The sequence below is a fragment of the Pinus tabuliformis genome, chromosome 4_1 (genome assembly GCF_031772625.1).
Source record: "Pinus tabuliformis cultivar Carrire ecotype Pingquan chromosome 4_1, CPIR1, whole genome shotgun sequence".
Taxonomy (NCBI): Eukaryota; Viridiplantae; Streptophyta; class Pinopsida; order Pinales; family Pinaceae; genus Pinus; species Pinus tabuliformis.
In genome coordinates, this window is record NC_142303.1 from 809,237,651 (window position 1) to 809,252,759 (window position 15,109).

The window sequence follows — 15,109 nt, forward strand, 5'->3', positions numbered from 1 at the left end:
ATCATAGTTTGAAGTTCTGGTCAAAGTAAGCAAAAAGTCAAGGTCAATTCTTACGTGGCACACCCTGGAGCTGATACGTGACCTGTATGGATGGATGGTGTGGGCAAATTGGAGCTTGACATGTGGCAATTGACGTGGCTAACCAATGGCAGTTGACGTGGCCCACTGGATGGGCAACACGTGGCCAAATGTATGGGTGCCACGTTGCCTAGGATAGGGTGCCAAATGGCCCTGGGTCAGTGACAAGTGGTCAAAATTATGGTTGAACGAATGGGCGCACTCGACAGGATTTGAACTCCTAACCTCCGGCATAACAACGGAACACCTTAACTCACCAATCTACATGTCAAGTCATCACACAATGGTGACAATGTTTTATTTAACATTGTATGGTTGGGACACTGGAAAAGGGGGGTGGAGCTCGCCAAAGATGGTGGGCTTTGCCAACCAACCCGCCAAGTTTAGGCATTGTTTAAAATGGATATGCCGTTGGAACATATGGTTGGGAATAAGCACTATATATACAGTTATATATCTACCAAATATCACGTGGTTTGTTGGAGTGCACGACGGATTTGTTTGAATTAATATGGTTATTGGTATAAGAATATACCATATTTGTAATATGGTTCATGCCATATGGTGGCTATAAAACATATGCATGAAGGCCGAGGGCATGGTGGTATGTGATTGGACCACTATGTGTTGGTTGAAAAACACCATTTTATTTTGGCATGGGTTGTTATAACCGCAGGGATATGGTTTTATTTGTTATAACATATGTTTTATACGTGGGCCGACAACATGCTAGTCGAAGCCCAATTGTCATGCCATGATTAGTTGTATGGAATATGCGACAATTTATATATGGCATGGTTCGTTGTATATTAATTGAGCGCCGGTATATTGTTGTAATATGGTTGTTAACCATATTTAATGTATGGTTATTATAACACCGCTGAGTATGGTTATAATAATGTTTATATTTAGAATAACCAAGCTCATATTCCAGCAGCCCGTGGGCTCGATTTTCAGTCCACCAAATGTTATATATATGCTTGCCATTGTGATGGGGACAGAGATCTTTTTGAGAGAGCATTGGGTGTGAAGCTTTGATGTGCTGAGAGCATCTAAGCTTGGTTTTGAGCTTTTGCATATTTTGTAAGTTAGTGGAGGTTTTGAGAGCTTGATTTTTGTAGCAACCAAAGGAGTTGTGGTAGCAAAAAACTCAATTTAGTAGCAAAAAGCTCTGTTTTGTAGCAGGATTTTTGGAGGCATTTGGGTGATGTAATAAAGCATTTGAGGCTTAGCATCATGTTAATTAAAGAGGCCACTCCCTTGGAGGCAGGATCTAAAGACATAGTCCACATTGGACGAACTTCTTTATCAAGTGGTTTTGTGTCTATTTTCTTCTTGTCTCGATCTTCTACATTTCATTTTAAATTGCATCGTCATTAAAGCTTCATGCTTGAGTTAGTTATTATGCTGGTTTAGTTTTTATCATTCACGCTTGAACATTTTTACAAGCCAAGTCACTCTAAAAGATCCTAGATCAAATTTAGATCATGTCATATGTTGAGATGCCCCACTGTCCACATACCATGCATCCCTTGGAATCATGTTGGTAGAAAGGCAAGATATCATCCAGAAATCCTTATCAAACTTGGCAATGAACTCCTTCAATTGAGTTTTTGCAGAGATTGATACCTGCTTCTACTGTTGCTTCCTTTTACCCTTCTTCCCTAGACATTGTGATGCATAATGACCGTGCTTATGACAAACAAAGCACTTGATTATACTGAAGTCCTTCCTTGGTTGTGAGGTTGACTCCTCACTCTTTCCCTTATCCTTGTTGGGTCCATTGCCTCTGTCCTTGCTTGACTGACCAATAGAGCTAGGTGTTCACCATCCTACTTGCTGGCTTTTGACTCCATATGAGTCTCCCTTGGACACAGTGATTTGAAAGCCTTTCAAAGTCAGGAAGGTATTCCCAATTGCAAATGCCTTTGACAGATGGTTCCCATGAAGTTGGGAAATCATTTATTGCCATGTTCATTAGCTTTGTATTTGCAATCTTCTCCACAACCACTACAAGTTGATAATGAATCTGTTTGATCTTCATAAGGTAATTGGTGATTGTCTCTGATTTAGTCATCATTATGGATCTGAATTTGTTTGGCAATATCATCTTCCTATTTATTTTCCGACTCTGGAAGGGACCAAGTAGGGCATCAAACAGATCCTTTATTGAATTCTTCTTGGATAGAAAAGGGATCAAATGGTTCTTTATGGCATCTAAGATCGTCTGCTTTCCCTTCACTTCCTTTTTGCTGTGAGATGCCAAGCCTTTTTGATCTATAGGTAGAGTCACAACATCCTTGACAATATCCCAAAGATTATTCTCTTTTAGTAAAAGTGTAATTCTCACTTCCCATGCTACAAAGTTCAAAGCACCATACAATCTATCCTCAAATCAGAGGCCTGCTGCTGCTATCTCTGAGATCTATTTCACAAACTTCCAAATCAAAAAATAAAACTTTGCAATTCTCTTACTCTTGGTCCTTCTTCCAAGCAATAGATTTAATGAAGCAAATCCCTGAGAATCTCAATCAGAGATCAAGCTTTGATGCTATGTTAGAATTCCAAGCCTTAAGTTACTAATGTCCATATTATCTCAATCAAACAAATACATTGATGAATTGAATTAGCATTGAAATTAAATTTCAGATCATATCATCAATCACACAATAGCTAGAAATTTAATAGTGGAAGCATAAAAATTAATTCCAGATACCCAGGTAATTACTCCTTCAGATCAACTTTTCATTCCTTCGAAAAGAACTTGCATGGAAATCACACATGCTGTCCAAAAAACAGCATTGCACATACATCAAAAATCATCCCGAAGTTTAGCTTTCACAAGCTGTTTAAGAGGTATAGCTGCTGAAAAAACAGCAATAGCAGTTCCCTGCTGTATGGAATCCATACAACTGTATGGATCTATATGAGACTGCGTGCTGCTGAAAATGATTTTCCTTGCTGCTAACTTTCTCTCCATCTTTATTGCTCGACTTGCTTAACTGATTAAGTGTGTGAGAAAGCCTCTACCTTGCCCTATCTTAATACTTTCACTGGATAATCTATTTTAAGATTTCTCCTAGTCTAAGTACAATTTTCGATTCAACTGCTAAATATGAGACTTTCACTTTTAAGTTTTTACAAAAGTTAATTATAAAATAGAATTATTTTTCCAAAAATAGAACTATATATATATATATATATATATATATATATATATATATATGAAAATATTTCGAACTGCTTCTCACATGTTCACATTGAACATGTGTGGAAGTTCCTGTCCAATATATTATTCTCAACAAGGAGAGGGAGCAGGAAAGAAGACACAAGAAAAAAGGACATTTGAAGATAGTAGAAACTACAAAGGGAAAGAAAAAGAGATTGAGATCAAGGAAGGGGAAGGATGTGAAGCAGATAGATTAGAAGGGAAAGATGAGGACAACTTCAGCGGCGAAGAAAGAGAGAGGGGACACTTTGGAAAAAAGTTTTAAAGAGGAACATTATAAAGGACATGAAATAGGTGGTCATGACTACGGGGACACTACATTAAAATTGAAGACCACAGGAAGTTACATAGGAATTGGAACTTCCTTGGTAAGGACAGAGAGGCTAGTCTCCATTCCTAAGAAGACAGTGCAGTCTAATGTGCCTATGGGAGATGCTTTAGGAGCAGGGGGTAAGGAAAAGAAGATTGTGGACAAAGGATGGGTTTAATTGTCTTTCAATGTGACAAACAAGAAGATTATTGCCCAAATGTCATTGCTATAGAGGATAAACCGAAGGTATTTATGATTGTGAAGAACTATGACTTTAGTCAAGCTGCAATAAGGCCTTTAATGATGGATGCATTGTGATTTTTCAAGGGGATCCATGAGGTGTTCACAAAGATGCGAAGAAATGTCACAATGGATTAAGGTCAAGAATAGGGGGATAAACTTGTTGAAGAAGCAAATTGAAATATTGGAGGACATTAGTTGTAGCACAATCCCAAAATTCCTTGTCCAATAGTGCATATCATTGTTTAGACTTAGAGAAGTTGACGAGGGATTGGAGGCAACTACCACTGTGTACACACTCATAGTACTTTGATGTTCAATTGAGACAAATTGTGAAGGACTTAAAAATAGTTATGGGCTGAGGAGACATGAAACTTTATGACCTTGAGAAATGAGTTGGACAAATGGAGACAAGAGCTCAAAACCTATATCCTCACTACCAAGGATGGATATGGAGAAGACAATGTTCAGAATTGAAGAACTTAACCTAATTTTCAATTAGTATGATCTGGTAAACCACAATGAAGGGACATAGGTAAGATGCAAAAAGACATTTGAGACAAAACTAAGCGATTTAATAATGATGATTGCCCAGGATGCACTTAAAGTCCTAACAACAATATTAGAAGCCATGTTGGATTTGACAAAAATTCAAGGAAGACTCAAATGGGATTTTTGGAAAAAGAAGGGACAAAATATGGTGTTATAAGGGTTGGAGAGTTTGACGAAAGGCTAAGAAGGCAAGGGTCCATATTCAACAATGTAGTGGTCAGAAGTAAAAACGGGTTGGGTGACATGGTATATTCACCAACCAACCTTGGGGTTCATAGCTGTTTGAGAAGCAAAAATGAGGATAAGGATGGTCTGAAGACAATTCCAATCACATACAAAATTGTATAAACATCATAAAGATTGAGAAGCCTATGGAAGAATATATTAGGGCCTTTCTTACATAATGGGATAGAAGAATTTTAGCACATTATGGAGAAATCCCTGAGTCTCTCATTGCGGAATTGACAAAGACAAAGTTAGTGGGCCAAGAAAGGATGGGTATATGAAAACAAGGAGAGATGAGCGAGAATATAACAAGTACAACTAGAGATATGAATGCGACATAACATGTCGGTACTAGAGGACATAAAAGGACAGGTTTCCTAATACATGAGGACAATAAAAGGAAGTTAGAAGAAAAGAAAGTGGATGAAAGAGAAGGGACATCGGAAACGAAAGACAAGACCGTGTGGGCAGAGATCTCGTAGAGGACATAGGACAAAGGACCACAAGACTCCAAACGGAAAGGAATGAAATAAAGAGATGGAGATAGAGTACTTAGGGAAGAAAGGGATGAAGAAAAGACTTGAGAAGGGAGAGGTAAAGAAAAAGGTTGACTAAAGAGGACAAGGGAAAAGGAGACATCGAGCAGAGTGGGGCAAAGGGATGGGACTTGTGCAAGGAAAGACTTAAACAAAACAAGGAAGATGAAAAGAAAGAAGCTGGGGATAGAAGAGATGAAAAGTGGCAGAAATAGCGAGGACAGAGGATGGAGCAGGAGAAGTTATGGAGACAAAGACAAGTTGAGACAAGGTAAGTTGAGAATCGAGATAGCAGTACATTGACTGGCTTGACGACAAAGCAGAACAGTGGAAAGGTTTTTGGATAGAATTTTTGCATTAGAGTAAAAAATCGCTGAAGACATTTTCATGGACAGGTGGCACAGGCTTACATAGCAGTGTAGCCAGGAGGCTAGCAAGTATTCATGCGTTGGACAAGTGTTGTACGGTCATTTATCCTAATGGTTAATTTTGACTAAGCCTTTATGTAAAGGGCAATTATTTGTAGAGCCAACTCATTAATGTGCTTTTTGGCTAGTGGTTAGGTTTTCTGATTTTATATAAGGATACTAGATGAACATTTCAGATGTTAGTGTATGTGATCTGCTAGGGTCGCACTTAGGTTGAGAAATAACATAGCTGGGACATGTCCCATGATTGTATATTTGGAAAATAAATATGTATTTTGTAGAGTTTGTTACAAATGGTACTCGGGTTTCCCACTATAGATCGGCACATATTGGGCTGTGACTGTAACTGCTATATGGTAATTTACTGTTATTCCACATTTGAATATAATAATACTAAGAGCGATGGGATATGATGTTTGCTTTAAGTTAGCATTTCCATTCTTAGTATATGGTTGTTTTTTAATCATGGACAATGTTAATGCTTAATTCCTGTTATTGTTTGCTGTATCATGTTATGTGCTGTTTAAGGTGAAAAACCTAAAGTTGGACATTTAGTGTCTAACATCTGAAATGTTTAAACCAGTTACTAGCCTTATTAAATTTAAACCAGGTTTAATGCCCACTCAATATTCTTTAAAAGATTTATTATTATATGATGAAGGCTCTTATTATTAAGAGCAGTGTCTGTGTCTTCAGTTCAGAGTTCAAAGATCTGAAGCATGCTTAGTGAGATTTTAAACGACAATGAGTTAAGAATCAATTTCATTTTCTAGTTAAACATATGTGACAGAGTAGATGCATTGTTCAGAAACTGTTATTTTCTTGGTTGAAAGCTTCAGATAATTTATTTTAGATGAGAATCTTAAATCGTCTTTGTGTTTAAATGCAGGTGCCCTGCTTGTCGAAATTACAAGGTACTTAATCTGAACTATACAAGTTTCTTTTTTAGTTTTGTTTGTTTTAATTAACTTTCAAGGGGCTTTCCCAGATTGACAATGCTTTATGATACTGCAGCCTCATTATGAACAAGTTGCTAGGCTTTTTAATGGACGTGATGCAGTGCATCCTGGTACTGTTTTTATGGCTAAGGTGGACTGTGCATTGCAGGTATGTCATCTTTCCAATTGTCTTGGCCAAAAAACATGGAAGATTACTCTCTAGCTTATAAATATCAAAATCACAAATTGGAAGGCAATGAGTATGCCATGCTCTTAGAATATGGTAGTGAGTTTATAAGTGTCCATGTAGGAAAAGAATGATACCCAGGACATAACCCTGCAGTTTGAGAGCTCACAGTTGTAAATTTGAAGGTGTGGATTTATATCCTATTTGAACTATGATAGTTCTTTATGAATGCTGACATGATAAAGGCTATGTTCACTGTAGTCAAAATTTATACCAGCACTTTTAAAGGTTTTTGCACAAATCTAGTGTTCCTGTGTCTAATAACAAAATACACAGCGTTCTGAGGATCTTTTAAAATTTTCTGCTTGTAAAGTCTGCCAAGGGAGAAATATGCAAGAATATGAACTTTTGGAAGCATTGAAAAAAATAATTACACTTCTATATCTTATTGCTACACAGGTTGCTGATTGAAATATTTTAGTGACCCTCAACTTTCAAGTGCATAAGGTCAACTAAACGCCTTTCGTTCTCAAGTCGCATGGGATCATCTGTATGAAATCTCTACAAATATTAATATCAAGGCCTTTACAGGCTTTACAAGGTTTTATACCAAATTAATGCCAAGTAACAGTATCTTCTCATAGGAATGTTAAATTTAAGCAAGTTTGAATTACTTAAAGTGGACAAATACCTAAGACTATGCAATATTTTTGCAAGGAATGCATATCTGTCAAATCAGATTTTGGAAACAGCACAGACTACTGACTGAGAGAAGCTACAGTGATGGATTGCTCTAGGGAAATGACAACTCATCTTGCGAAATTGACTACATAAAGGGTGCCAGTTTTAAGTCGAGATAAAACCAACGTTGCGAACATCGGCATCAGGGTAAAATCCGCAATGGTCCGGGAAACCAAAAAATTGTAAAAATCGGGAAAATATTGGTAAAAATCAGCAAACATTGGCAAAATTAAGATACCATAAAAATATCTGTAAAAATCGGCAAACATCGGCTACGGCAAAAAATCGTGATTTCAAGATAAAATTGGGATGTTCACAACATTGGATAAAACAACTATAAAATAAGCTCTTTTACATCAGACACTATAGGATGCTTAGAGATGAGTGCAGAATATAGCATGCTTGGTTAGATCAGTGTGGATACTCATGAGCTGCCAAGAATTGATTAAGCTTGAAATGATTCAAGAACGCATGAATAAGATATCCATGACTCAAGTTGTAGAGCAGTGATAGGCAGTGACGGTGGCTTTCAGATGGAGGACATGATAGGGGGCATAGGTCCACCGTCTCAATGTTGCAAACATCAGCATTGGGATAAAATCGACAAGGGTTTGGAAACCCAAAAAACCATAAAAATCGGGAAAATATTGGTAAAAATCAACAACATTGACAAAATTAAGATACCATCAAAATATCAGTAAAAATTGGCAAACATCAGCTAGGACAAAAAAATTTTGATTTTGCGATAAAATTGGGATTATCGAGATGTTTGCAACACTGCACCATCTCCATTGGCTGCTGGAACTGTAATGGTGTATTTAGGTCTTCCCCAGGAACACTTCATGCTGCAATTGGGTCCGGTGAGTTCCTTTTCATTACAAAGACACGTGTGAGTCCTATGCGGAGCCCACCCTCGATTCATTGGTACCACTGGGCATGGGCTTGCTTATAGGAGACAAGGTTTGACAGTGTTAGAGGCCTAGGAGGTGTGGCATGTCTTATATAAGACTCCCTCCAGAGCCATGTCACGTTGGTTTCTATAGATGAGCATGCAAGATTTCTGTGGGTTCGGATCCATCCGAGCAACCCCTTACTCCAAGACATACGTTGCAGTGTGCTAGTTTCCACCTGCCACATCGCACTTCACACTTCATAGGGAGTTTGAGGGAGACCCTTTCCTTGACCTCTTTGCAGGCATCTCCCACTACTCATCTCTCGTAACATCACCCTTCTGGGAAATTTTAATGCGCACACCAAAGACTTGCAGGTCCCTGTCCATGACAGATCAGATGATACACCTTGCCTCTAGGAGTTGGAGCCAACATCAATGGGTCTTCATAGAAGCTCGTAGGATAAACATGGACCCCTCAAATGTTATGGGAGATACCTCTTACAGTTAGGGGAATTCCATGGGCTCCTGATCCTGAACGGGCGTCCTTGTTTCCTTGACTCAGGTGAGTTTACTTGCTTTCCTCATAGTGGTGGAGCTAGTGAAGTTAACTATGTCCTGGCCAACCAGGACCTCGTCCCCTAGATCCAACACTTTTCAGACTCTCACCTCACTTTGGCTGACCACGCTCTCCTCGCCTCCTCCCTCTCCACATCCCCTTCTTCTCTCCCTGTACCCCCTACCACCCCTTTAACCACCTGTACCACCTTCCTTTTTGGTAGAGATTATGCTGATGCATACAATACTTGAATTAAAATGTTTCTCCCTCCCATCTATGACTTTAGAGCCTTAGACACAACCATAGCTAAATACAACACTTTCCATTGCCGTCATGGAAGCAACCCTTGACTCCTACCCCATTGCACTCGCGAGTTTCTCTCTCAAACTAGCCTTGGTACTTGTCCTATGAACCTTTGGTTTGCTGATGAGTGCAGATCTTTCCATAAACGTGTATGCCTCACGCTTACGCATGACCCATCTTCCTCCCCTAACCTTCGGAAAGCTTACTGTAGACTGATTCATTGCCAAAAACGAACATTCCTCTCAAGACAATAACTTTGTGATTCTCTCCTTCACTCCCCGAAAGTTTTTTGGCAGGTCCTCTTTCCTAGACATCATGGCATCCCTCCTACCCTTGAACCCCATACCATCTTCTCCCACACCACCTCCCTCTACGACATCCCTAGAAACCCCCCCACTTGTATCCACCATCCCCTCCCACCTTATGCTACCTCTTCTTTGAATTGGCTATTAAGGCAACGTGGGCGTTGAATACCAACAAAGCAACTGATGAGGATGGGTTTTAGGGTGAATTCCTCAAGCATGGCATTCAATTGCTTGAGTCATATATTGCAAATCTACTTAACTATGTGGTTTGTTTAGGATTCCCCCCCCTCTTGGAAAAGACACATCATCCATTCGATCCAAAAACTTGGGAGTAGTGCTGATCGGAATAATTACATAATTGTCATGGTGGGCCACACATTCTCCAAGCTTTATGACATAGTTCTACAACAATGGATTTATGAGGAACTAGAGAGTCGACATCTGAGAGATAGAGGACAAGCAAGCTTTTGCCTAGACTACCAAAACATTTATCACATCTTCACCCTCAAAGCCATCTTTGAGGAGGCTTGCCATCGCTCTTCACGGGTTTACAGTTGCTTTGTCTATTTCTAGAAAGGTTTTGACATGGTTCTAAGGGATTACAAAGACAGAGTGAGCATTGGCTAGTTTCTTTGACCTTCGACAACTGAAGGACAACCTAGGTAAAACCAAGGTTTTGATCTTTAGTGCCTTGGAGAACCCTATTGCAGACGTAAACTTAAGCTCCCATGGTATATAGATTGAGATCACCAAATCTTACACCTACTTGGGGGTACTGTTCACAGGGCCCAGATTTGGTATGCGATAGGCACTCCAACCTTGACTCAGTAAAGGCTACAACTCCCTAGCCCTCGTCGAGTAACAATGCTTCTAGGCACAGTTCTAGGACATCTCATGGAAGCTTCACCTCATGGAGGCCATTATTAGACCTACGGTCCTCTATGGCTTCGAGATTTGGGGACCTAGTTTACTACAATCAAATTGGGCCACAATGGAGAGAGTCTAGACCCTGCTTCTATGACGTATCTTCTACTACAAATGCACAATTTCGTAGTGTATTAATTAAGCAGAGTTCAGGGTCCACCCATTTCATCGTGAAGTCCTTTTTCGCTTGGTCTCTTTCCTCCATAGAGTTAGGGTTCATAGAGATTCTGCTAATGGGAGAGAGATATACCCCTACCTTGCACTTTGTTCTTCGAAGGCCATTGCTTTGGATATCCCCTTAGGTTGTGCTCGTGGATGGTTCGCAAAGGTATCTTGGCTCCTTCATTCAATGACCATCTCCCCAAAGTGCTTTCCTCCATTTAGTTTCTCCCTTGATGGACCAACACATCTCTTACTGACTCGACAAATATTGAATCAGGCTATCAAAAAGGATATCTATAGATTATAGATTCAGGTCACTTGGACATCCCTCTTGGTGAGCCTTGGCTCAAAAATGTCTTTCTACTTAGAACATTTTCTGGAGCTACAAGATGGCCTCATTGTCTGCCCCCCTTGTACTCGGAGGCACTGGATGCATTCACTTAGGATCCCATTGGGGTAGCTTCAAGTTGGGTCCCATCGATTTCGGGTTGAGACAGATCGCCATATACCGCAATCTGATAGGGTCTGCTAGTTATGCCACCTATAGGAGCCAAAGACTGAGATGCACCTCATTTTTCGGTGCCCCATATACTATGAGATCAGAGAATGATATCGTTGCTTATATAGTGAGTTCGAAGGATCCCTCTCTACCTTCTTCCGGTATCCTGATTAGAGATGCTAGTCCTCTTCATTAGGGAGACATTTAGACACATATCTCAAATCCTGCATACCTCGCCTCACTTGGGGATGTTCAAATGATCACATCGTACTTTCAGGTTGATCTGGCTGATCAGAGCAATAAGCGACGAGTTGATTTCTAGGGTATTTCAGATAGTAAAGCAGTGAGACCTTGGTTCTCACCTTAGCACCCCCATTGGGAGGCCAATCGGTACCCTCGAGACCATTGTGGAGGTGTCGAACAACACATCAATTCACTCACACCCAGAGTGTCAGAGGGTTTAGTACTAGGTGGTTCCTCAATAAGGGCCCTCCAGCTGATAGGTTCCTCCCCAACCCTAATGAAGCAACCAAAGACTTATCTAGGGCTTCTTTCCTTTGGCCTCGAATGTTAGGAGTGTACCTCACTCCTACATCCCCCCAGGATCATGCAATTAGACTCCTCGTTGGCTCCAGAGGACTCTGATAGTGAGCTAGTGCCATAATCACCCCGCTCGCTATCGACTATCAAACTCGAGCACTCTTGACATCATCGACCTCTAACCCTGGACTTATCCACTTAGCCTTCTACATGATTCGGTTATATACATGTTTATGAGGTCGTCCTATTATTGTATCCTTGTTTACTTCATTTTATCGTAGATTTAGCTTTGGCATATTCTAGGAGTTATGTTTACACTCCCACAATGTACTTGTACTGGTTGTATCCTTTTGTTCCATTGGCCGATTTATGGTCATTCATTGGACAATAATAAAATTATCTTATCTTATCTTATCCTATAACTGCTATTGGTAGGAACTATTTTGATACCATCATTAGTTTTTCTCAAGTTTAAAAGAGTTCAATCTAGTTAACATGGTCATTCATTAGATTGAGTCCATCTTGCCTCGAAAATGAGTGTTATCATTTATGTAGTTTTATGTATTCCATTTACAATTTAAAAATTCTAAAGGTTGTTGGTGTAGTCAAATGAGAATGGTTTGCCCTAGCTAGCTTAAGGGAGTCCAACCCTCAATGAATTTGCTAACTTTAAATTGCTTGCTGCTTGATTTTTGGGTAAGTATTATAATGTACCTAGATACCCGAGGAATGAGGCACCATGCAACATTTTCTCTTAAGCCTGTATGGACTCTTCATTAAACTTGGGAATCATTTAAGTCCTCCTTGGGTTTTGCTCGCGTGTAAAAGACTTCAAGATAGGTACATGGTCAGTTATTAGATTGAGTTCATCTTGCCTTGATAACGAGTGTTAACATGTCTGCAATTATATATCTTTGAATAAAGACTTGAAAATTCTTAACATTGAAAGTTTAGTCAAATAAGAACGACTTAACCTAAATAGGCTAAGGTAGTCCTACCCTGCATGGAACTGCAAACAATAAATTGTTTCCTACTTCATATTTTGGGTAGTATTATCTGGATTGGATCATTACATTGTTTGTTATCCATCTCGATGATTTCAGTGTGGAAAAAGTTGAGGAATCAACTCACATGATCATTTTTACTAGTGGAACCTAGTTTGGCAAATGGGTCAAAAACTTTCAAGGAGCATTTTGAGGTATCAAACAACGTTTTTTGTAGGTAAAACTTTGTTGCTTCAACACAACACCTTTTTTTCCTAATTTGCACATAGAGACCTTTCCAATGATTCAAGAATCACCCTAATTGGAGTCTGTATGCAAAAGTTATGCCACTCGGAAGTTGACTTTCCTATTTTGACCACCATAATTCAAGAGGATGCCATCCATTATTCATGGAAAAAGGGCTAGCCATGTGATGATGATGATGAAAAAGTCACTAGAAGAGTCCATGTTGCAACTCCAATTAAGAGTTAAAGGAGTCAAAACTAACCACTAGTAGGCTATCAAGCTATGTTATAACTGGGCCGCTAGTAGGGAAAGGGGTTCCATTGTTTTTGAGTGGATTTTGTTCAATAGATGAGTAGAGTAGCCAAGAGGGATAGCAAGAGAGAACACAGAGAGGCTTGTTCACTATAGTAGCCCATGGGCCACATGCCTTCTTTGTACCTGCATCCATTTTCTATTCAGAGAAAGAGAGCAGAGTTACCTCACCTTCCAACTGGTTTTCTCCCTAAAGGGTTTCCTTACATATATCTTTTGTCAATTGTGGTTTGTGATTTTTATTTCGCTGTCCTGTATTTTCTGCATAATTATAATTTGCATGCATGCAATAAACAATAATTAACAGATCCAGATTTCTAAGGAGAAATTGTTGGACATTGAATCCGTTGAGGGTTGGTGTGGATGAATGTGAATAGCCATGGAAGTCCAAGAGACGACTTAGATATGAAAACCAAGGGTCATAAGAACTTGTATTTATATGTACATCTTCTTTAATAATATGTATCTCACAAGTTATCCTAAATTTTATCTATTATTTTGTGCGAGTTTAACATGGTGTTAGAGCAGGCGTACTCTTGCCTTGCTCAAATTTGAGCCACTAGTTTTGTTGCGAATTCTACCGTCATTGTCATACACGTGATGGTGCCATCTCTCAGGGTTGCCATTACTATGTAACCAATCTATTTGTTCCTCTGCCAACAAACCCTTGCGCTTGTCCATTTGTTGCAGTGTGTTAGCTTGACATCATTCTCGTTCATGAAACTTAGTGTTCTATGCAACATGGAGTGTAGACCAACGGTTCTACCTTGAAGAGCAATTGGTCTGACATCTACGCTCTAGCCTGACATTAAACACTGTCGGTGTGTCCTCTCCCTAGTACCCACAACCTCTGACATAGTAAGAACCATTATGCTTCCCTAACCAGACATTTTTTCTCTGTTGTTTACATTGTGTAAGTTGAACAAGTCACTCCAGGATTTGAATTTCATGACTGTATGTCATTTGTTCTGGTCTTGTCCTGTGATAGGATTCAATTTCTATGAGAAGAATTTCTTAGCTCGCAGAAACATACAAAAACTATAGTCCCTTCTTGAATTTGGTTGTTTTGTTTTGTGTGGTTGGCATAATAGGTTTGGTTCTGTCATTTATTTTAATTCGAGGGCAGCTCATTTGTGGCTTTTGAGAAGCTGTTGACACAACGTTCCTTGGGCTCATATTTGCTGCAAAGAGAACTTTCTTCAAACTGCATCTTCCAATAGCTATTCTGACACCACTGTTCTAACCTTGCATCCAATATCTATAGTTATCTAGAGGTGCGTTTGAGTCATGATACTCTTCCCACGCTTTGCAATCCTCTGACTCGGCCTCTATAATCAATCCAAGATGGAGGTCCATGGCCTCGAGTGCAGTGATATCTATGTCTGCTCTTACGGGCTTTCAAATTGCCCTGTTCAGAGTATCTGCTTCGTCTTAACTCGTGTGAGAATACACACTCGTAATTTGCCTCTAGTTTAAGAGAATCAAAACTTCCAAGGGTAGTCTCGTGAAATTTTGTTCAATAAAAAGTGGTTCTCAGCCTTTCGACGAGATTTGTGCGACTGACAGACGAGGTCTCATGTTCAAATCGCTAGAGTAACAATTATGTTGTCGTGAGGTTTGAGGTAAAGGTTAATGCGGCAAAGGAACCCCCAACATTTAACATGAAAAACTAATGCGGAAGCAAATGCGATGAAGGTGATAAGCAATGTCGACTCTTTCAAAGCTTGTTGGTTGAGACTTCATGCTTTTCTTTTTCAAGAGTTTTGTATGTAGAATTGGATTTTAATATAAAATTTCGGGAAGTTGTGAGAGCTGATGGATTGATGTCAAATCCTTGAAGTTATTGTGGGTAATATTTGGTTAAATTTTTGAACGCTTTGGAATAAGTTAAGAAGGTTGTGGTTGGATGTTAAATCAAGTGGG

At 39.5% G+C, this 15,109-nt stretch overlaps 1 protein-coding gene across 4 annotated transcripts in view; it reads left to right on the forward strand.

The window, feature by feature from the left end:
• LOC149178694 (sulfhydryl oxidase 2-like) overlaps positions 1 to 15,109 on the forward strand; it is a 284,209-nt gene that overhangs the window by 67,580 nt on the left and 201,520 nt on the right. For all 4 annotated transcript variants that reach the window (XM_089420399.1, XM_089420398.1, XM_089420400.1 and 1 more), the window contains 2 exons: positions 6,488 to 6,512; positions 6,613 to 6,705. In XM_089420399.1, the coding sequence (XP_089276525.1) occupies positions 6,488 to 6,512; positions 6,613 to 6,705 (118 nt within the window). The remainder of the gene's footprint in view (positions 1 to 6,487; positions 6,513 to 6,612; positions 6,706 to 15,109) is intronic.